This window comes from Oncorhynchus gorbuscha, linkage group LG02 (genome assembly GCF_021184085.1).
Source record: "Oncorhynchus gorbuscha isolate QuinsamMale2020 ecotype Even-year linkage group LG02, OgorEven_v1.0, whole genome shotgun sequence".
In the NCBI taxonomy this organism is placed as follows: domain Eukaryota; kingdom Metazoa; phylum Chordata; class Actinopteri; order Salmoniformes; family Salmonidae; genus Oncorhynchus; species Oncorhynchus gorbuscha.
Genome location: NC_060174.1, coordinates 95,325,183 through 95,349,439, shown reverse-complemented (window position 1 = coordinate 95,349,439; position 24,257 = coordinate 95,325,183). Strand labels below are relative to the sequence as shown.

The 24,257-nt window shown below is 47.4% G+C and overlaps 1 protein-coding gene across 3 annotated transcripts in view; it reads left to right on the top strand.

Annotated features, from left to right (window-relative positions):
* The window catches only part of LOC124013641 (protein Jade-1-like), a 221,689-nt gene that overhangs the window by 52,846 nt on the left and 144,586 nt on the right, over nt 1–24,257 (top strand). For all 3 annotated transcript variants that reach the window (XM_046328003.1, XM_046327995.1, XM_046328013.1), the window contains one exon: nt 19,794–19,951. In XM_046328003.1, coding sequence (XP_046183959.1) covers nt 19,794–19,951 — 158 coding nt within the window. The remainder of the gene's footprint in view (nt 1–19,793; nt 19,952–24,257) is intronic.

Sequence of the window (24,257 nt, the reverse complement as noted above, 5' to 3'; positions counted from 1 at the left end):
TGGGGTATTTTGATGTCATAATGGGGTATTGTGCGTTGATTGAGGAAAATGTTTTATTGATTCAATTTTAGAATAAGGCTGTAACGAAATGTGGAAAAAGTCAAGGGGTCTGAATACTTTCCGGATATGTGTGTGTGTGTGTTACAGATGTACATTTCACAAAGACACAGCATAAGGAAATGGTAGGCTGGCTATATTGTCCATGCATAAGAGTGACTGGCTTTTCTGCCCAACATGCTCTTCTGTGCTTCTGTTCAGGGAGTGTTACTCAAAGGATAGCATTTAGCTATAGCCTAGCTGATCTTTCTGCCCACTCATCACATCCATCGTGAGCTTGGGGTTATCCAGCAAGCCTGTGGAAATCCTCCCTGCCTCTCCAGAGGGAATAACTTCGCCTCGGAACAGGGAAGGGCGGACTTTCCCGACCTGATCTCAGGGATGGTTCAGCGCGTGCTGAGCATGCGGTTCCCTCTCTCATTTTCAGTCGGTCTGTCTCTCCTGCCTGCCTGCCCCGGCCCATACTCTGTTCTATGTCCAAGAGCTCCCTTTTAAATATAGAAGAAAAGTTACTGGAAGAACATCAGGCAGGGAAGCTTTCCAGTTGGAGTCTGAGGGAATTTTATTTTCTCTGTCTCGTTCCTTATGACATTCCATTTTGCCGGCCGTGTGGAGTGGAGGCTCCTGGGCCTGGCCTCTTCCTTGGCCACTGCTGTTGTGAGTCCTGACGCTAAGATGGTCCAGGTGACGGTCCAGGTGACGAGGGAAGGTCAGATGTATCCGGTGACTGAGACTCCACTCCCAAATGATGCTCTGGAGTGGCCAGGGATGGGGAGGGGGTGCTGCTTTCTCTAGAACCATGTGGGGTGTCCAGGGTTGGTCAATTTAATTTTAATTCCATCAATTCCATAACTCAATAGAGAAGCATTGAGGAAAGTGAAATGGTATTAACCCTGGGGGCTTCATTACTGCTCATCATGCTATGGAAGATGGGCAGTGTGGGTTTTTGTGTGGAACTGGATGTGGAATTTGGGGGTAGGGAATAGTGTTGTGTGTGTTTGTGTGTGGGGTTGGGGAGGCGTAAATCCATCGTCAGTGTGGTTCCTGGCCCACGCTGTCTCTCACTGCTGGTCCTCAAATATTGGGCCTTGAGTCACTGGGCTAATGCGGTAAGCATAAACCAAATCAATATGAAATAATAATTATCAATATGAAATAATATTGTGTCACATGCTTTGTGAACAACAGGTGTGGACTAACAGTAAAATGCTTACTTATGGGCCCTTCCCAACAATGCAGAGAAAAACATAATATCAGGAGGAATAAATACACAATGAGTAATGATGACATGGCTAAATACACTGGGTACCATTACCAAGTCAATGTTAGGGGTACGTGGTAATTGATGTAGATTTGTACACATAGGTAGGGAAAGGTGACTAGGCAACAGGATAGATAATAGACAGTAGCAGCAGCGTATGTGATGAGTCAAAATACTTAGTGCCGATAGTCTGGGTAGCTATTTGGTTAACTATTTAACTAACTATTTGGCAGTCTTATGGCTTGGGTAGAAGCTGTTCATGGTCCTGTTGGTTCCAGACTTGGTGCATGGGTTAGTCACACTTTTCAGGTCTTCTGCCACTGTGTACTCTCTGTTTATGGCCAAATAGCATTCTAGTTTGCTCATTTTTTTGTTAATTGCTTGTAAATTCTTTCCAATGTGTCATGTAATTATCTTTTTGTTTTCTCATGATTTGTTTGGGCATAATTGTGTTGCTGTCCTGGGGCTCTGTGTGATCTGTTTGTGTTTGTGAACAGAGCCCCAGGACCAGCTTCCTTAGGGGACTCTTCTCCAGATTAATTTCTCTGTAGGTGATGGCTTTGTTGTGGAAGGTTTGGGAATCGATTCCTTTTAGGTGGTTATAGAATTTAACGGCTCTTTTCTGGATTTTGATAATTAGTGGGTATCGGCCTAATTCTGCTCTGCATGCATTATTTGGTGTTCTACGTTGTACACGTAGGATATTTTTGCAGAATTCTGCATGCAGAGTCTCAATTTGGTGTTTGTCCCATTTTGTGAAGTCTTGGTTGGTGAGCGGACCCCAGACCTCACAACCATAAAGGGCCATGGGCTCTATGACTGATTCAAGTATTTTTAGCCAAATCCTAATTGGTATGTTGAAATTGATGTTTCTTTTGATGGCATAGAATGCCCTTCTTGCCTTGTCTCTCAGATCATTCACAGCTTTGTGGAAGTTATCTGTGGTGCTGATGTTTAGGCCAAGGTATGTATAGTTTTTTGTGTGCTCTAGGGCAACAGTGTCTAGATGGAATTTGTATTTGTGGTCCTGGTGACTGGACCTTTTTTGGAACACCATTATTTTAATCTTACTGAGATTTACTGTCAGGGCCCAGGTCTGACAGAATCTGTGCATAAGATCTAGGTGCTGCTGTAGGCCCTCCTTGGTTGGTGACAGAAGCACCAGATCATCAGCAGACAGCAGACATTTGACTTCGGATTCTAGGAGCTTGAGGCCGGGTGCTGCAGACTTTTCTAGTGCCCGCGCCAATTCGTTGATATATATGTTGAAGAGGGTGGGGCTTAAGCTGCATCCCTGTCTAACCTCATGACCCTGTGTGAAGAAATGTGTGTTTTTTGCCAATTTTAACCGCACACTTGTTGTTTGTGTACATGGATTTTATAATGTTGTATGTTTTATCCCCCAACACCACTTTCCATCAGTTTGTATAGCAGACCCTCATACAAAATTGAGTCAAAGGCTTTTTTGAAATCAACAAAGCATGAGAAGACTTTGCCTTTGTTTTGGTTTGTTTAGTTGTCAATTAGGGTGTGCAGGGTAAATACATGGTCTGTTGTACGGTAATTTGGTAAAAAGCCAATTTGACATTTGCTCAGTACATTTACATTTACATTTTACATTTAAGTCATTTAGCAGACGCTCTTATCCAGAGCGACTTACAAATTGGTGCATTCACCTTATGACATCCAGTGGGACAGTCACTTAACAATAGTGCATCTAAAACTTAGGGGGGGGGTGGGGTGAGAGGGATTACTTAACCTATCCTAGGTATTCCTTAAAGAGGTGGGGTTTCAGGTGTCTCCGGAAGGTGGTGATTGACTCCGCTGTCCTGGCGTCGTGAGGGAGTTTGTTCCACCATTGGGGGGGCCAGGGCAGCGAACAGTTTTGACTGGGCTGAGCGGGAGCTGTACTTCCTCAGTGGTAGGGAGGCGAGCAGGCCAGAGGTGGATGAACGCAGTGCCCTTGTTTGGGTGTAGGGCCTGATCAGAGCCTGGAGGTACTGAGGTGCCGTTCCCCTCACAGCTCCGTAGGCAAGCACCATGGTCTTGTAGCGGATGCGAGCTTCAACTGGAAGCCAGTGGAGAGAACGGAGGAGCGGGGTGACGTGAGAGAACTTGGGAAGGTTGAACACCAGACGGGCTGCGGCGTTCTGGATGAGTTGAAGGGGTTTAATGGCACAGGCAGGGAGCCCAGCCAACAGCGAGTTGCAGTAATCCAGACGGGAGATGACAAGTGCCTGGATTAGGACCTGCGCAGCTTCCTGTGTGAGGCAGGGTCGTACTCTGCGGATGTTGTAGAGCATGAACCTACAGGAACGGGCCACCGCCTTGATGTTAGTAGAGAACGACAGGGTGTTGTCCAGGATCACGCCAAGGTTCTTGGCGCTCTGGGAGGAGGACACAATGGAGTTGTCGACCGTGATGGCGAGATCATGGAACGGGCAGTCCTTCCCCGGGAGGAAGAGCAGCTCCGTCTTGCCGAGGTTCAGCTTGAGGTGGTGATCCGTCATCCACACTGATATGTCTGCCAGACATGCAGAGATGCGATTCGCCACCTGGTCATCAGAAGGGGGAAAGGAGAAGATTAATTGTGTGTCGTCTGCATAGCAATGATAAGAGAGACCATGTGAGGTTATGACAGAGCCAAGTGACTTGGTGTATAGCGAGAATAGGAGAGGGCCAAGAACAGAGCCCTGGGGGACACCAGTGGTGAGAGCGCGTGGTGAGGAGACAGATTCTCGCCACGCCACCTGGTAGGAGCGACCTGTCAGGTAGGACGCAATCCAAGCGTGGGCCGCGCCGGAGATGCCCAACTCGGAGAGGGTGGAGAGGAGGATCTGATGGTTCACAGTATCGAAGGCAGCCGATAGATCTAGAAGGATGAGAGCAGAGGAGAGAGAGTTAGCTTTAGCAGTGCGGAGCGCTGTACATTGCTTTCATTGAGGAAATGTACGAGTCTGCTGTTAATGATAATGCAGAGGATTTTCCCAAGGTTACTGTTGACGCATATTCCACGGTAGTTATTGGGGTCAGATTTGTCTCCACTTTTGTGGATTGGGGTGATCAGTCCTTGGTTCCAAATATTGGGGAAGATGCCAGAGCTAAGGATGATGTTAAAGAGTTTTAGTATAGCCAATTGGAATTTGTTGTCTGTATATTTGATCATTTCATTGAGGATACCATCAACACCACAGGCCTTTTTGGGTTGGAGGGTTTTTATTTTGTCCTGTAACTCATTCAATGTAATTGGAGAATCCAGTGGGTTCTGGTAGTCTTTAATAGTTGATTCTAAGATCTGTATTTGATCATGTATATGTTTTTTGTGTTTTGTTATAGAGCCAAAAAGATTGGAGAAGTGGTTTACCCATACATCTCCATTTTGGATAGATAATTATTCGTGTTGTTGTTTGTTTAGTGTTTTCCAATTTTCCCAGAAGTGGTTAGAGTCTATGGATTCTTCAATTACATTGAGCTGATTTCTGACGTGCTGTTCCTTCTTTTTCCGTAGTGTATTTCTGTATTGTTTTAGTGATTCACCATAGTGAAGGCGTAGACTCAGGTTTTCCGGGTCTCTATGTTTTTGGTTGGACAGGTTTCTCAATTTCTTTCTTATATTTTTGCATTCTTCATCAAACCATTTTGTCATTATTGTTAATTTTCTTCGGTTTTCTATTTGAGATTTTTAGATTTGATAGGGAAGCTGAGAGGTCAAAGAGACCGTTAAGATCTTTTACTGCCAAGTTTACACCTTCACTATTACAGTGGAATGTTTTACCCAGGAAATTGTCTAAAAGGGATTGAATTTGTTGCCTAATTGTTTTTTGGTAGGTTTCCAAACTGCATTCCTTCCATATATAGCATTTCTTAATGTTACTCAGTTCCTTTGGCTTTGATGCCTCATGATTGAGTATTGCTCTGTTTAAGTAGACTGTGATTTTGCTGTGGTCTGATAGGGGTGTCAGTGGGCTGACTGTGAACGCTCTGAGAGACTCTGGGTTGAGGTCAGTGAGAAAGTAGTCTACAGTACTACTGCCAAGAGATGAGCTATAGGTGTATCTACTATAGGAGTCCCCTCGAAGCCTACCGTTGACTATGTACATACCCAGCGTGCGACAGAGCTGCAGGAGATGTGACCCGTTTTTGTTGGTTATGTTGTCATAGTTGTGCCTAGGGGGGCATATGTGGGAGGGAATGCTGTCACCTCCAGGCAGGTGTTTGTCCCCCTGTGTGCTGAGGATGTCAGGTTCTTGTCCGGTTCTGGCATTTAGGTCGCCACAGACTAGTACATGTCCCTGGGCCTGGAAATGATTGATTTCCCTCCCCAGGATGGAGAAGCTGTCTTCATTAAAATATGGGGATTCTAGTGGGGGGATATAGGTAGCACACAGGAGGACATTTTTCTCTGTTAGGATAATTTCCTTTTGAATTTCTAGCCACATGTAGAATGTTCCTGTTTTGATTAATTTAATGGAGTGAGTTAGGTCTGCTCTATACCAAATTAGCATACCCCCTGAGTCCCTTCCCTGGTTCACACCTGGTAGTTTGGTGGATGGGACTACCAGCGCTCTGTAACCAGTGCAACCAGTGGGTCCGTCTCCTCTATACCAGGTTTCTTGCAGGATGACAATGTCTGTATTAACGATTTCTTTGGTGAAGTCCGGGTTTCTGCTCTTTAGGCCAAAGGCAGATGACCTCAGGCCTTGGATATTCCAGGATGATATAGTGAAGGCTTTTTGTTCCATAGAGTGTCCAATGTTGTTGGTTGTGGTTTGGCCTCAGGCCAGTAAGTGTGAGCAGAGCCTGCTGAGCATCTGGTACATGCCATTGGCTTGGGTGAGAGTGGGGGTTGGGACTGTTTGCCCGCTCACTACCTGGGCGTATGTGTGGCTTCCATGTTGAGGCCCTCTTTGCGGGGGGTGGGGTGCATGGGGTGGGCAGGAGTGGCATAGGTCTGATCTGAGGGGGCCTAAATGGGGTGTGGGCATGGTTGACGTGGGGGGGTGTTGATTGGTTGGGGTGGAGGTGTGGATGTGGATGTGTCTGGGTGTGCTGTGGTCTGGATGTAATTCCTCTTGGCGTGGGTCCTCAATGTGTAGGTCCAGGGGGGGGGGTCCTGCAGGTCTGGGAGGGTGTCTCGCTGGTCTGGGTGGGGTGTCTATTGATCTGTTGCTCCTGTGTGAAGTGTTGGGGATACGTTTGAGAGCGATGTCCTTTAGAGTTCGGGCAAAGGTGGGCACTGCTGCCTTGTAGAGGTGGACCTGGTCATAGAGGCTGTTCAAGTCCAGGGTGGAGTGGTGGGCCAGGAAAACATTTGGTTTTGAGGCACAGTCACGGGAAAAACTTGCATTTACCCGCTGTATTGTGGCAAGGTGGAAGTCTTTTCGTGGTAGCAGGGTGGAGATAACCACTTGTGCGTTGGGGAAAGTAGAAGAAGCCTTTTCAATCACTCCCTTCAGTGCTGTGGCCACCCTTTCCTGCTGTGCTCTCAGGTCGTTTGTGCCTGTGTGTTTTATTATGTGGCTGGGTGAACCTAGTTGATCCTCAGACAGAAGGTCGAGGGCACGCTGGGTGTTTGGACACCAGAGTTTAGACACACAGTGTTTGGGAAAAAGTTTTTTTTCTTCTATATATTTCCCATTTGAGTCCATAAGTAGTACAATCTGTGTCTTGTGTTTGTCCTCAGTGGGTGTGGGGGGGATTGTCAGAAGGGCTCCCAGGGTGGCTGACAGGGGGGGGTGCTCAGAGGGGGTGAGAGCCGCTGAGCTTGGGGTTCTTCATTTGTCTGTTCTGCTGTGATGTCGACTCTATGGTCAGGGTCTGGTGTGGACTGTTCTGCTGTGGTGTCGAGACTTTTGTCGGGTGCTGAGGTGGGCTGTTTTGCTGGCTTCTCTGTGGGGGTGGCCACCTCTAGTGGGTTGTTCTCTGTCACACGCCGTCCCCCTCAACCTCTTCTCCGTCCCCCTCACGCTCTCCTCCATCCCCCTCACGCTCTCCTCCATCCCCCTCACGCTCTCCTCCATCCCCCTCAACCTCTCATCAACCAGCAGTCTGATCCTCTCCTCTAGTGCTCTGTTCTTCTCCTGATCCTGCTCTTTCTCCTGTTGAGGTTGTCTCACCACTGTCCAGAGTGCAGATATGTCTCTCTCCATCTCCAGCATTCTGGGTCTGGTTAAGGGGGTGTTGTTGTGCTGGACTGTTGTCTGGGTCTGTGCTGACTGAAGTGTAATCACCTGCTGTTCCAGCTCCACCTGCCTTACTTCCAGCTGCGTGAATTTATCCTTCATTTCAATGAGGGAGTAGTAATCTGTGCTGGGAGGTTGACTCTCCGCTGGGGGTTGCTCGTCTGTGGGGTTACATAATGAAGAGGTCTGGTCTGACCCGCTCGGGGTGGGGGTATCTTTATCAAGGGAGAGCTTCTCCTGCTGGGCTGATTCTTTAATTTGGTGAAAGTCCAGCTGAAACTGTTTGGGGTTACCCTGTACAAGTACTGTTCCGGACTTATAGAGGTTTATATTAGCTGACTTAAGAGTCCTCGTTATCAAGTATTGTGAGTTTCCACCCCTCGTTAACCCCCCCCTCTCTTAACAAGGGGGTAGTGTGCTAATATAGCACTGTGCCATGCCAGGGGATGGTCTGTGTGGAAGATAAGGTTGCTGATGTTCCCATTTTTGTAATAGTCAGCAAAAAGTGTCTCTTGATTTTCCATAAGGAGCTTAATTTTGTAATCTTTTCTTGCCTTATCATTCTTTACATGCACAGGGTACTGTATTTTAATTACCTCTGAACAGCGGGAGGGAGCATCTAAGGCCTCCATTTGGTTGGGGTAGACTGTGTGACTCTCCTGCCATTGTTGGGCTAAAGGGCTTTGACACCTCTCACTTGACATGTCAGTGCTAATTGAAGCTGTATCAAGCTTGGCAGAATTATGTTAGAATTCAGTCCTTATAAAGTCACGTTGTGTATTTTTCTTCTTGGCTTTTGGAAATAAGATATAGTTTCAGACTAAACATTACTCACTCAGTTCCAGGTTGGATGGTGTTTTCAGGTTTCTGTTGTTTTCCAGAGAATTTGCTGTATAGAGAAATAAATCTTGGTAGTTGTGAACCTTCGTGGTAATTCCGTCCAAAATCAGGTTGTAGATTTTAAGTTTTGATTTGAAGTTGGGGTTATGTTGTAGAGGGTAGAATCCAGTATGTGTTCCTGACAAAAAATCCAAGTTTATCTATCTTTTTTAAAGAAAATGCTGAAAAATGCAGGAGCTCATCTGATCCTGACCTCTGCTCTATCTCTCCCTCCATCTCTCTCCCTCCATCTCTCTCCCTCCATCTCTCTCCCTCCATCTCTCTCCCTCCATCTCTCTCCCTCCATCTCTCTCCCTCCATCTCTGTCTCTGTCTCTGTCTCTGTCTCTGTCTCTGTTGTAGCTGTAGCAGCAGCACCGTAGCAGAGGCACCGTAGCAGAGGCACCGTAGCTGTAGCAGAGGCACCGTAGCTGTAGCAGAGGCACCGTAGCTGTAGCAGAGGCACCGTAGCTGTAGCAGAGGCACTGTAGCTGTAGCAGAGGCACTGTAGCTGTAGCAGAGGCACTGTAGCTGTAGCAGAGGCACTGTAGCTGTAGCAGCAGCAGCGTAGCTGTAGCAGCAGCACTGTAGCTGTAGCAGCAGCACTGTAGCTGTAGCAGCAGCACTGTAGCTGTAGCAGCAGCACTGTAGCTGTAGCAGCAGCACTGTAGCTGTAGCAGCACTGTAGCTGTAGCAGCACTGTAGCTGTAGCAGTAGCAGCAGCAGCGTAGCTGTAGCAGTAGCTGTAGCAGCAGCAGCGTAGCTGTAGCAGCAGCAGCGTAGCTGTAGCAGCAGCAGCAGCGTAGCTGTAGCAGCAGCAGCAGCAGCAGCAGCAGCAGCGTAGCTGTAGCAGCAGCAGCGTAGCTGTAGAAGCAGCATTGTAGCTGTAGGAGCAGCAGCAGCACTGTAGCAGCAGCACCGTACCAGCAGCAGTGTAGCCGCAGCACCGTAGCAGCAGCATCAGCACTGTAGCGGCAGCACCGTAGCAGCAGCATCGTACCGGCAGCACCGTAGCTGCAGCATCAGCACTGTGGCGGCAGCACCGTAGCAGCAGCATCGTACCGGCAGCACCGTAGCAGCAGCATCGTACCGGCAGCACCGTAGCTGTAGCAGCAGCATCGTACCGGCAGCACCGTAGCAGCAGCACCGTAAGCAGCAGCAGTCTGTTTTTGCTCTCTTGACTCCTTATGGAGTTGTCATGAGAATCATGTTTGGCATGACAGTGGAGTAGGCAAAAGCACTAACAGATCTGGGACCAGTCTACAAAAGTAGTGTACTACATAGGGAATATAGGGTGTCATTTGGGTCACAGCCCTCATCGTCCTGCATCTTGGTGCAGCGTGGTCAGGACTGCATTTACCCACTTTCCTGTCCCATGCTGTCACTATTCTCAATTTACATCTATCTTCATAATGTAGAGAATGATTAAGGTGAGTGAGACCAGGTCAGTCAGTCAGACCCATTGAAAAGTCACACAAATTAGTGTCGTTAAGTGCCCTTTTATGGGACTCTGACACTGGCACTACCATGGAAACTAGGCTCATTAGCAAAGAGGGAACAACAACTTTTGTACTATTGTCCTCCTTCACGGTTCACCTCCCAGCAGCACTGGGCCATGAAAACACTTTGTAACAGGAAACAGAAATGAGTGTTGTTATTGGACAAGGTCAGGTAGCAGTCCTTGGTTCCAAAAGGTTTTCTCACATTGTTTAGTGAGAAGAACATTATGCATATCTAAATGTTGTCTTATTCACACTTATTGAACATCAACACCCTGGATGGGAACATGCAGACTGTCCAGTTACAGTGAGACACATTACATTGCTGAGTTGAACAGAGTTCTGTTCTGTGGATGGCGCTTTCTTTCTTTCTTTCTTTCTTTATCTCTCTCTCTCTCTCTCTCTCTCTCTCTCTCTCTCTCTCTCTCTCTCTCTCTCTCTCTCTCTCTCTCTCTCTCTCTCTCTCTCTCTCTCTCTCTTTCTCTCTCGTGTGATTAGCAATCCCTCTCAGCCTCTCATCCCCTCGCTCCCCATGTCATCACTAAAATCACTAAGATGTCATCACTAGATTAGAGTTAATGAGAACCCTGCTCGCTACAAAAACAACTCACATCCCAGTCTGCCTGGGTTTACATCCTCAGTCAGCTAAGAGGTGTGTGTGTGTTTTCTCCCCAGATGGTACTGAAGTTAATAGCTGTAGGTCATTGCAGTGCCCTTTCCCTGGCCGTTAATGCTGTGTACAGGGGATGGTACAGGATGAGGACGCACTGTCCTACTGTCCTCATTATTATACACACCTGACAAGCCTCTGCATGGGCGTCGCTCGTCCTCACGCTCGTCCTAAACCCTACACACACACACACACACACACACACACACACACACACACACACACACACACACACACACACACACACACACACACACACACACACACACACACACACACACACACACACACACACACACACACACACACACACACACACACAGTTTGATATAAGAGAGGCAGGGAAAGATGAGAAAGAAGAGTAAAGGGAGATAGGGATGGGGAAAGGGGGAGGAGAGAGGGAAGGGGGTGAAAGGGTAGATGTATGGGGAAAGGGGGAGGAGAGAGGGAAGGGGGTGAATGGGTAGATGGATGGGGAAAGGGGGAGGAGAGAGGGAAGGGGGTAGATGGATGGGGAAAGGGGGAGGAGAGAGGGAAGGGGGTGAATGGGTAGATGGAGGCGGAAAGGGGGAGGGAGAGAGGGAAGGGGGTGAAAGGAGAGATGGAGGGAGAGGGAATGGGGTGAAAGGAGAGATGGATGGGGAGGGAGTGAATGGGTAGATGGAGGATGGGGAAAGGGGGAGGGAGAGAGGGAATGGGGTGAACGGAGAGATGGATGGGGGAGGGAGAGGGAATGGGGTGAAAGGAGATATGGATGGGGTGAGGGAGAGAGGGAATGGGGTGAAAGGGGGAGGGAGAGAGCGAATGGTGGGTAAGGAGAGATGGATGGGGAATGGGGAGGGAGAGAGGGAATGGGGTGAAACGAGAGATGAATGGGGAAAGGGGGAGGGAGAGAGGGAATGGGGTGAAAGGAGAGATGAATGGGGAAAGGGAGAGGGAGAGAGGGAATGGGGTGAAAGGAGAGAGGGATGGGGAAAGGGAGAGGGGATGGGGTGAATGGGTAGATGGATGGGGAAAGGGGGAGGGAGCGAGGGAATTGGGTGAAAGGAGAGATGGATGGGGAATGGGGGAGGCAGAGAGGCAATGGGGGGAAAGGAGAGATGGATGGGGAATGGGGAGGGAGAGAGGGAATGGGGTGAAAGGAGAGATGAATGGGGAAAGGGGGAGGGAGAGAGGGAATGGGGTGAAAGGAGAGAGGGATGGGGAAAGGGGGAGGGGATGGGGTGAATGGGTAGATGGATGGGGAAAGGGGGAGGGAGCGAGGGAATTGGGTGAAAGGAGAGATGGATGGGGAATGGGGGAGGCAGAGAGGGAATGGGGGGGGAAAGGAGAGATGGATGGGGTGAAAGGAGACAGGGATGGGGAATGGGGGAAAGGAGAGATGGATGGGGTGAAAGGGGAGATGGATTGGGAAAGGGGGAGGGAGAGAGGGAATGGGGGGAAAGGAGCGGTGGATGGGGTGAAAGGAGAGATGGATTGGGAAAGGGGGAGGGAGAGAGGGAATGGGGGGGAAAGAGAGATGGATGGGGTGAAAGGAGACAGGGATGGGGAAAGGGGGAGGGAGAGCTAGAGGAGTGGACATTAAAACCAGGGACCTTGTAATCCCGTTTCCCTGACATTAATTAGCTGTGGTTGGTTTGTTTAAACACAGGGCAGTAAAAATGAATCACTCCTTTCCTGTGTGGGCTGGTTCCAGACATAAGCGGTCTCACTCTTGTCTCAACTTAATGTTGAGGGTTATAATAGTATAAGTTCAAAATTGTTGTTAGTCACTCTCACTCAGATTCGCATGAAATGTGTTATAAAATAGCAATCATTATCTACGCCCCATGGCAAAATGACTGGAATTGCAGGAAATTAACTTAAATAAAAAAATGTTATCTCCACCACCAAGAGGGGAACCACTAAAATGTTTTGCCTGCTTGGTGGACAGAAACCAAATGTCGCTTAAGGTCCCCAAAAGGCTAGAGGTGGCCCTGCCTCTGCTGCTGGGTGTTGGAGAGAGAACAGGAGATCATCCTGACTGTCCTCCCCCAGCTTTGGTCTGCTGAAGGAGAGGAGTGTTCATCTTGGCCTCGACTGACTGTCTGAGAGAGACGCACGCACGCACACACACACACACACATATTTTCTCTTTGCTCTCTCCGTCCCACACACACACTGTCACACACACTCCCTACATTGCATTATCTATTTGTGCTGGCAGACACCCTTGTCGGCCAAGGCAATTTCCACTCGGCTGTCTGCCTGGGTTTTTACATATGGCCATTTCATATACTGTACAGCCCAAAACTTACTGGGGTCTCCCTCTCTCTCAGCCTCTCGCTCTCTCTCAGCCTGTCACGCGCTCTCTCAGCCTCTCACGCGCTCTCTCAGCCTCTCACGCGCTCTCTCAGCCTCTCACGCGCTCTCTCAGCCTCTCACGCGCTCTCTCAGCCTCTCACGCGCTCTCTCAGCCTCTCACGCTCTCTCTCAGCCTCTCGCTCTCTCTCTCAGCCTCTCGCTCTCTCTCTCAGCCTCTCGCTCTCTCTCTCAGCCTCTCGCTCTCTCTCTCAGCCTCTCGCTCTCTCTCTCAGCCTCTCGCTCTCTCTCTCAGCCTCTCGCTCTCTCTCTCAGCCTCTCGCTCTCTCTCTCAGCCTCTCGCTCTCTCTCTCAGCCTCTCGCTCTCTCTCTCAGCTCTCTCTCTCAGCCTCTCGCTCTCTCTCAGCCTCTCGCTCTCTCTCAGCCTCTCGCTCTCTCTCTCAGCCTCTCGCTCTCTCTCTCAGCCTCTCGCTCTCTCTCAGCCTCTCGCTCTCTCTCTCAGCCTCTCGCTCTCTCTCTCAGCCTCTCGCTCTCTCTCTCAGCCTCTCTCTCTCTCAGCCTCTCGCTCTCTCTCTCAGCCTCTCGCTCTCTCTCTCAGCCTCTCGCTCTCTCTCTCTCTCAGCCTCTCGCTCTCTCTCTCTCTCAGCCTCTCGCTCTCTCTCTCTGCTTCTCGCTCTCTCTCTCAGCCTCTCGCTCTCTCTTTCTGCTTCTCGCTCTCTCAACCTCTCTCTCTCAACCTCTCTCTCTCTCAACCTCTCTCTCTCTCAACCTCTCTCTCAGCCTCTCACTCTCTCAACCTCTCTCTCTCTCAACCTCTATCTCAGCCTCTCGCTCTCCCTCTCAGCCTCTCACGCGCTCTCCTCAGCTCTCAGCCTCTCACGCTCTCTCTCCTCTCAGCCTCTCACGCTCTCTCAGCGTCTCACGCTCTCTCTTTCTGCCTCTCGCTCTCGCTTTCTCTCAGCCTCTCACGCTTCTCAGCTCTCTCAGCCTCTCACGCGCCTCTCTCTCAGCCTCTCACGCGCTCTCCCTCTCAGCCTCTCACGCGCTCAGCTCTCTCTCAGCCTTCTCAGCTTCTCGCTCTCTCTCAGCCTCTCACGCGCTCTCTCAGTCTCTCACGCGCTCTCTCTCTCTCAGCTCTCAACCTCGCTCTCTCTCTCTCTCTCTCTCTCAGCCTCTCACTCTCTCTCTCTCTCTCTCAGCCTCTCGCTCTCTCTCTCTCTCTCTCTCTCTCTCAGCCTCTCGCTCTCTCTCTCTCTCTCTCAGCCTCTCTCCCTCTCAGCCTCTCGCTCTCTCTTTCTGCTTCTCGCTCTCTCTCTCAACCTCTCGCTCTCTCTTTCTGCTTCTCGCTCTCTCTTTCTGCTTCTCGCTCTCTCTTTCTGCTTCTCGCTCTCTCTCAGCCTCTCTCTCTCGCTCTCCCTCTCATCCTCTCGCTCTCCCTCTCAGCCTCTCGCTCTCCCTCTCAGCCTCTCACGCGCTCTCCCTCTCAGCCTCTCACGCGCTCAGCCTCTCACTCTCTCTTTCTGCTTCTCGCTCTCTCTCAACCTCTCTCAGCCTCTCTCAGCTTCTCGCTCTCTCTCTCAGCCTCTCGCTCTCTCTCTCAGCCTCTCGCTCTCTCTTTCTGCTTCTCGCTCTCTCAACCTCTCTCTCTCAACCTCTCTCTCTCAACCTCTCTCTCTCAACCTCTCTCTCAGCCTCTCGCTCTCCCTCTCAGCCTCTCACGCGCTCAGCCTCTCACACGCTCTCTCAGCCTCTCGCTCTCTCTCTGCCTCTCTCTCTCTCTCTCTCTCTCTCTCCCTCTCAGCCTCTCACTCTCTCTTTCTGCTTCTCGCTCTCTCTCAACCTCTCAGCCTCTCAGCTCTCTCTTTCTGCTTCTCGCTCTCTCTCAACCTCTCTCTCATCCTCTCGCTCTCCCTCTCAGCCTCTCGCTCTCCCTCTCAGCCTCTCAAGCGCTCTCCCTCTCAGCCTCTCACGCGCTCTCCCTCTCAGCCTCTCTCAGCTTCTCGCTCTCTCTCTCAACCTCTCTCAATCTCTCTCTTTCAGCCTCTCTCAGCCTCTCACGCGCTCTCTCTCTCAGCCTCTCACGCGCTCTCTCTCTCAGCTTCTCGCGCTCTCTCTCTCAGCTTCTCACGCTCTCTCTCTCAGCTTCTCGCTCTCTCTCTCAGCTTCTCGCTCTCTCTCTCTCAGCTCTCTCTCTCAGCATCTCACGCGCTCTCTCTCTCTCTCTCAGCTTCTCACTCTCTTCTGCTTCTCGCTCTCTTTTTCTGCTTCTCGCTCGCTCTCTCTCTCTCTCTCTCTCTCTCTCTCTCTCTCTCTCTCTCTCTCTCTCTCAATTGAAATCAAGGGGCTTTATTGGCATGGGAATCATATTTTAACATTGCCAAAGCATGTGAAGTAGATAATATACAAAAGTGAAATAAACCAATAAAATTGAACAGTAAACATTACCAAAATAATAAAGACATTACAAATGTCATATTATGTATATATACGGTGTTGTAACAATGTGAAAATGAGTACAAAGTACAAAAGGGAAAGTAAATAAGCATAAATATGGGTTGTATTTACAATGGTGTTTCTTCTTCACTGGTGGCCCCTTTCTTGTGGCAACAGGTCACAAATCTTGCTGCTGTGATGTCACAATGTGGTATTTCACCCAGTAGATATGGGAGTTTATCAAAATCGGGTTTGTTTTCAAATTCTTTGTGCATCTGTGTATTCTGAGGGAAATATGTGTCTTTAATATGTCATGCATTTGGCAGGAGGTTAGGAAATGCAGCTCAGTTTCCACCTCATTTTGTGGGCAGTGTGCACATAGCCTGTCTTTTCTTGAGAGCCAGGTCTGCCTACGGCGGCCTTTCTCAATAGCAAGGCTATGCTCACTGAGTCTGTACATAGTCAAAGCTTTCCTTAAGTGTGGGTATCAGTCAGGTATTCTGCCACTGTGTACTCACTGTTTAGGGCCAAATAGTGTTCTAGTTTGCTCTGTTTTTTTGTTAATTCTTTCCAATGTGTCAAGTAATTATCTTTTTGTTTTCTCATGATTTGGTTGGATCTAATTGTGTTGCTCCCCTGGGGCTCTGTGGGGTCTGTTTGTGAACAGAGCCCCACGACCAGCTTGCTTAGGGGACTCTTCTCCAGGTTCATCTCTCTGTAGGTGATGGCTTTGTTATGGAAGGCTTGGGAACCGCTTCCTTTTAGGTGGTTGTAGAATTTAACTTCCCTTTTCTGGATTTTGATCATTAGCGGGTATCGGCCTAATTCTGCTCTGCATGCATTATTTGGTGTTTTACGTTGTACACTGAGGATGTTTTTGCAGAATTCTGCATGCAGTCTCAATTTGGTGTTTGTCCCATTTTTTTTTTGTGAATTCTTGGTTGGTGAGTGGCCCCAGACCCCACAACCATGAAGGGAAATGGGTTCTACAACTCAATTCAAGTATTTTTTTCATATGTCAAATTTTATGTTCCTTTTGATGGCATAGAATTCCCTTCTTGCCTTGTCTCTCAGATCGTTCACAGCTTTGTGGAAGTTACCTGTGGCGCTGATGTTTAGGCCAAGGTATGTATCGTTTTTTTGTGTGTTCTAGGGCATCTGTGTCTAGAAGTAATTTGTAGTTGTGATCCTGGTGAATGGACCTTTTTTGGAACACCATTATTTTTGTCAGGGCCCAGGTCTGACAGAATCTGTGCAGAAGATCTAGGTGCTGATGTAGGCCCCTCCTTGGTTGGTCTCTCTCTCTCGCTCTCTCTCTCTCGCTCTCTCGCTCTCTCTCGCTCTTTCTCGCTCTTTCTCTCTGGATAGGGGTGTCCTTCCTGTGTCATGAGTGAAACTGTGATTCATGTGTCTTCTGTGTGCGCCAGGTTAATGCCATTAATGTCTCTTTTGGGAGGTTGGGGTGGATTTTTGCTGTCGGGATGTTTATATTGGGGTACAGGTATTCGGAAAAGGCCAAATATGTATTGCTGAATTATCTGTTTGCTCAGGCAAAGTTGGCTATTTGGCTAACAAGGAAGAACAGGGTCAAAGGTGGGGGGATAACGGACCCAGGTCTCTGCGCTCCTTAGGATGGCATTAGGGATATAGAGATGTTTCAGGAGATATGGTGTGTCGGGGGGGCCGTCTGTACAGCTGGGGAAGATGGGTTGGATATACGGTTGTAAAAGTGGTGATGTTTTGTGTCATGGGGTAGAGTGCAAGGTCAGTACACAGTACAGGGGATATTTGTTTTTTAAAAGGGGGGTGGTGGTAGTCAGGTGTTAATGAAATGAGGATGTATCATTAAAGAAAGTCAAAGTCTCTCTCTACCTAACCCCTACCTAATACTACCTAACCCTTACCCAATACTACCTAACCCCTACTTAATACTACCTAACCCTTACCCAATAATACCTAACCCCTACCTAATACTACCTAACCCTTACCCAATAATACCTACCTAACCCCTACCTAATACTACCTAACCCCTACCTAATACTACCTAACCCCTACCTAATACTACCTAACCCCTACCTAATACTACCTAACCCCTACCTAATACTACCTAACCCCTTCTTAATACTACCTAACCCCTACCTAATACTACCTAACCCCTACCTAATACTACCTAATACTACCTAACCCCTACCCAATACTACCTAACCCTTACCCAATAATACCTAACCCCTACCTAATACTACCTAACCCTTACCCAATAATACCTAACCCCTACCTAATACTACCAAATACTACCTAACCCTTACCCAATACTACCTAACCCTTACCCAATACTACCTAACCCTTACCCAATACTACCTAACCCTTACCCAATACTACCTAACCCCTACCTAATACTAACAAACCCCTACCTAATACCTAACCCTTACCCAATAATACCTAACCCCTACCTAATACTACCTAACCCTTACCCAATAATACCTAACCCCTACCTAATACTACCTAACCCCTACCTAATACTACCTAACCCTTATCTAATACTACCTAACCCTTATCTAATACTACCTAACCCTTATCTAATACTACCTAACCCTTACCCAATACTACCTAATACTACCTAACCCCTACCCAATAATACCTAACCCTACCTAATACCTAACCCTACCCAATACCCTAACCCTTACCCAATACTACCTAACCCTTACCCAATACTACCTAACCCTACCCAATACTACCTAACCCTTACCCAATACCACCTAACCCTTACCCAATACTACCTAACCCTTACCCAATACTACCTAACCCTTACCCAATACTACCTAACCCCTACCTAATACTAGCTAACCCCGACCTAATACTACCTAACCCTTACCCAATAATACCTAATACTACCTAACCCCTACCTAATACTACCTAACCCTTACCTAATACTACCTAACCCTTACCTGATACTACCTAATAATACCCTACCCGTACCTAATACTACCTAATCCTTACCCAATACTACCTAATCCTTACCCAATACTACCTAATACTACCCTACCCGTACCTAATACTACCTAATCCTTACCCAATACTACCTAATCCCTACCTAATACTACCCAACCCCTACCTAATACTACCCAACCCCTACCTAATACTACCCAACCCCTACCTAATACTACCCAACCCCTACCTAATACTACCCAACCCCTACCCAATACTACCCAACCCCTACCCAATACTACCCAACCCCTACCCAATACTACCCAACCCCTACCCAATACTACCCAACCCCTACCTAACCCCTACCTAATACTACCCAATACTACCTAACCCTTACCTAATCTCATATGCATACGTATATACTGTACTCTATATCATCGACTGCATCCTTATGTAGTACATGTATCACTAGCCACTTTAACTATGCCACTTTGTTTACATACTCATCTCATGTGTATATACTGTACTCGATACCATCTACTGTATCTTGCCTATGCTGCTCTGTACCATCACTCATTCATATATCTTTATGTACATATTCTTTATCCCCTTACACTGTGTATAAGACAGTAGTTTTGGAATTGTTAGTTAGATTACTTGTTGGTTATTACTGCATTGTCAGAACTAGAAGCACAAGCATTTCGCTACACTCGCATTAACATCTGCTAACCATGTGTATGTGACAAATGAAATTTGATTTGATTTTACTACCTAACCCGTACCTAACCTAATACTACCTAATACTACCTAACCCTTACCTACTACTACCTAACCACTGCCTAACCCCTACCTAAAACTACTTAACCACTACGGATGGGGTGGATTGTGTAGTGAATGTGTAGTTTATGTACTACTCAAGATACACAGGAAAGTGTTCAGTAGGAAAACAGTAGTGTTTCCCGTAGTAATCAGGTATAGATGTTTAATACTTGATGTTGGTAGTAAAATAAGTAGTCATTATTTTTCGGCTCTGCACGGTGCCGTGGGCCTGTGGCTGATGTCCTTGAGTATTTTTATTAATGGGGTTGGGGATCTGTGCGTATTATGGGACGGATAACATCAGTGTTGCTCCGCAGGCCTTTGGCAGGGCACAGGATTGAGTCTCTCTGAAGACACTATGTGCGTCCCAAATGGTTCTGTTTTTAGTGTACTACGTTTTGTCCAGAGCCCTATGACCTTTACTGATGACCTTTGTTGGATGTTGAAATGTAAAATGCCCCTTTTTATGCTGGCTTTGTATACACAAATACTGTGTAGTGTTAATTGGAACGTTTATTTGACCGCTGCCAACCACAAACGTACTTGTTTTGTGCTTACAATATAACTCTTAAATGAACCTAAATGGACTGCTGCATACAATGTACAGCCTGAGAGATGGTCATGTTTAGCCTAAAACCTGTCATTTCTTCTTAAATTCAATCTGCTATACAGATGCAAATTATTGTGATAATTTAACTGAATCTCTCTGTCTTTCTCTGTTGTATTGTGTCAGGTGTCAACCCTCTCTCTTTTTGTGTTTTATGTCAGGTGTTCCGGACGGACTTCATCACAGCCATGAAGCTGCCAGACTCGGCCCAGCTGGGCCCCGATGACTTCTATGTGCTGTCAGACCCCTGGAGACAGGAGTGGGAGAAGGGGGTCCAGGTCCCTGCCAGCGTAGACGCCATCCCAGAACCTGTCGTCAGGTAGGGACGATGCTGACTGTTTGAATGCTTTGACTGCTCTAATACAGTACGACAATGGAAAAACCACACTTAAAGGGATACTTCGGGATTTTGGCAATGAAGCCAGTGGCGCAGTGGTCTAAGGCACTGCATCTCAGTGTAAGAGGTGTCACTACGGTCCCTGGTTCAAATCCAGGCTGTATCACATCCGGCTGTGATTGGGAGTCCCATAGGGCGGCGCACATTTGGCTCAACGTTGTTAGGCCGGGATAGGCCGTCATTGTAAATTAGAATTTGTTCATAACCTCTCTGGGATATGTGGGACGGTAGCGTCCCACCTCGCCAACAGCCAGTGAAAGTGCAGGGCGCCTAATTTAAAACAACAAAAATCTCATAATTAAGATTCCTCAAGCATGCAAGTATTTTACACCATTTTAAAGATACAATTCTCGTTAATCCAGCCACAGTGTCTCATTTCAAAAAAGCTTTACAGTGAAAGCACCACAAACGATTGTTAGATCACCACCAAGTCACAGAAAAACACAGCCATTTTTCCAGCCAAAGAGAGGAGTCTCAAAAAGCACAATTGGAGATGAAATTAATCACTAACCTTTGATCTTCATCAGATTACACTCATAGGACTTCATGTTACACAATACATGTATGTTTTGTTCGCTAAAGTGCATATTTATATTGAAAAAATCTCATTTTACATTGGCGCGTTACGTTCATTATTTATGTCCAAATAGCTTCTTTTGTTAGGGCATTTGGTAAACAAATCCAAACGCGAGTTCAGGTCCAGCCGAACGTTGGACGGAAAGTTCAAAAAGTTATATTACTGGTCGTAGAAACTTGTCAAACTAAGTATTGAATCAATCTTCAAGAATGTTCCAACCGGAGAATTCCTATGTCTGTAGAAAAGCAATGGAAGAAAAGCTAACTCTCGTGACCGCGCGATACGAGCCTGTGGCAATCTGCCAGACACCTGGCTCATTCCCCTCTCATTCGGTCCCACTTCACAGTAGAAGCCTCAAACAAGGTTCTAAAGACTGTTGAGATCTAGTGGAACCCTTAGGAAGTGCAACATAACCAAACAAAGTGTTGAGATAAACTTTTGTTATTGACCAAATACTTATTTTCCACCATAATTTGCAAATTAATTCATAAAAAATCCTACAATGTGATTTTTGTGGATTTTCTTCTTCTAATTTTGTCTGTCATAGTTGAAGTGTACCTATGATGAAAATTACAGGCCTCATCTTTTTAAGCGGGAGAACTTGCACAATTGGCGGCTGACTAAATACTTTTTTGCCCCACTGTATATATACATATGACATTTGTAATGTCTTTATTCTTTTGGAACTTCTGTGAGTGTAATGTTTACTGTTCATTTTAATTTTTTATTTCACTTCTGTATATTATCTACCTCACTTGCTTTGTCAATGTTAACATATGTTTCCCATGCCAATAAAGTCCCTTGAATTGAAATTGATTTAGAGAGAGATGGATATAGAGCGAGAGATGGATATAGAGAGATAGATAAGGAGAGTAATAGGTGAGTATGGAAATATGCACAAATTACCACAAGTTTTCCTTGATCGATTTGATTTATTTAGAATGTGTGGAGATGGAGTGATACATAGCTCAATAACGGTAGATGAGAAGGGAGTTGATTGCTCTAAGCGGGTGGTATGTTCAAGTTGGTTAGAAAGCTTTGTCCTCCCCCCGTCTGTTCTCTCTGCTCCTGCCTCAGGCTTAGACAGCTAGATTTAAAATAAATAATGACATCATCCTCCAAAAATTGTGGAAAAGAGAAACTGCAGGGCCTGTCTGGCTCAGCTAGCCTAGTGTTCTTTCTCTCTCTGGGCTTGCTGTCCTCCTCTTACCCTCTGCCGTGCGGTTCTCTCGGTCTCTGTATCTCGTTCTCTGTCTGTACAAGCTTACTGTGCTACGGCGGTTTCAGCTAAATGCTTTATGGTTGCAGAGAAATACGTTGAGACTGCTGGGTCACTGTGTTTGTGCTCCTCTCTCCCCTTTCTCTTTTCATGGAAGATAACCAACACCGCACTACGGGGGGGGGGGTAGAGAGACCCTCCCTGGGCCAAGTGCAAGTAATTAGCTGTTGCATAACAGTCTCATTTGGTAGACAGAGAATGACAAATTGGCACGGTCTCTTTATCCTCAGTCCCCCTTGAAGCAATGGGGACAGAAATAATTACATGTATGAGACTCTCTAAACAAGATGAGATGAGGCTTGACACCGGAGCATCAGGCATTTTTCTTTCTGTTTCGACTGTGGTGACAGCGAACTGGAAACCATCATACTTCAAAGACTTTGTCTTTGGTTTGGCCTGAGAGTGGAAGACTTCCTGACCATGTACATTGCTTAGGGACTGAGAGAGGAAGACTTCCTGACCATGTACATGGCTTAGGGACTGAGAGAGGAAGACTTCCTGACCATGTACATGGCTTAGGGACTGAGAGAGGAAGACTTCCTGACCATGTACATGGCTTAGGGACTGAGAGGGGAAGACTTCCTGACCATGTACATGGCTTAGGGACTGAGAGGGGAAGACTTCCTGACCATGTACATGGCTTAGGGACTGAGAGGGGAAGACTTCCTGACCATGTACATGGCTTAGGGACTGAGAGAGGAAGACTTCCTGACCATGTACATGGCTTAGGGACTGAGAGAGGAAGACTTCCTGACCATGTACATGGCTTAGGGACTGAGAGGGGAAGACTTCCTGACCATCTACATGGCTTAGGGACTGAGAGGGGAAGACTTCCTGACCATCTACATGGCTTAGGGACTGAGAGGGGAAGACTTCCTGACCATGTACATGGCTTAGGGACTGAGAGGGGAAGACTTCCTGACCATGTACATGGCTTAGGGACTGAGAGGGAAGACTTCCTGACCATGTACATGGCTTAGGGACTGAGAGGGGAAGACTTCCTGACCATGTACATGGCTTAGGGAGTGAGAGGGGAAGACTTCCTGACCATGTACATGGCTTAGGGACTGAGAGGGGAAGACTTCCTGACCATGTACATTGCTTAGGGACTGAGAGAGGAAGACTTCCTGACCATGTACATGGCTTTGGGGCTGTGAGAAGAGAGGATAGTTAAACAGAAGCTGAGAGAGACTGTTGGGCTTGGTGGACCGCAGGTGGGAGAAGGAAGTTTAGAGAGCAGAGCCTTGGCCCAGGGAACTAACAGTGGCTCTCCAGGGATTGGGAACAACCTCTGCCCAGTCCTAGAGGCTGCCCCAAATATAGTACTACTTTTGACCAGGGCCCTGTTCAGAAGAAGTGTATTATATAGGCAATAGGGTGCCATTTGGCTGCATCCTCTCCCAACAGACCAGGAAGTCACAGTACGCTACTTTATGTCCACTTCAACAACTGGGAACTCCCCAAACTCTTCCCATCCATTCAAGACTCCTTCCATGAGGATTATTGACATAAAAGAGGCCAGCTCCCAGCCAAGGATGAGTATGGGTCAATGAAGTTTTAAGAACCCACTGTTCATTACCAGACTGACTGGTGCTGCTGTCTGCCTGCCTGTGCTGCCATGGGTTCAAGACTGACTGATTTGAGCTTGTCTTGCTGCTCTAGCTGACCTAACCGGGTTCAGCTTGGTAATGGTATCTCTGGCCGCAGCCAGCCTGCAGTCTGTCTAACCACGGTGACTCTGCCTGGGCCTGTGGTCTAGCGGTGTCTACAGAGATCCAGAGCAGACCAAGATTCAAATACTATAAAACAATCTTGCAAATACTTTTGAGTGTTTGCTTTAGCCTGTGACAGATGGGTGGGGTTTGCACTTTTGGAACTATTCTATTGGTTCAATATGTGCCAGGAAGCACAGTCAAACCCTGCGATAGTATTATGAATATTTTGAAAAGTATCTGAACTGAGGTGTGGTCTCCAGTGCTCCAGAGCTGCAGTAAAGGCCAGACTTGGTTAGAGTCCAGGCATACGGTATGGCTGTTATGCTCTCTCAGCAGGGTGGCTGGGTGGAGGGGTGAAATCACTTACAGGCCCGGCTTCCCATTACTCTCTCCTGTTAACCATTTCACAGGGATGCCCTCTCCTTGCATTGTCTCATCTATTCCTTGGTGAACTCTGGCCCAATCCCAAATCGACTCTTGCTCGTACTCCATATGCACAGAAAAGATTTTACGCAATATGGACAAAAATATGCTCAGGTTTGGATTCTGTGGTTAATTTTATATGAGCCGGTAACTCATCAGTGTGTTAGTAGAGCTCCCCGTAGTGGCACATCAGCTCTGTGAGATGAAGACTTGTTAGTTAAACATGAGATGAAA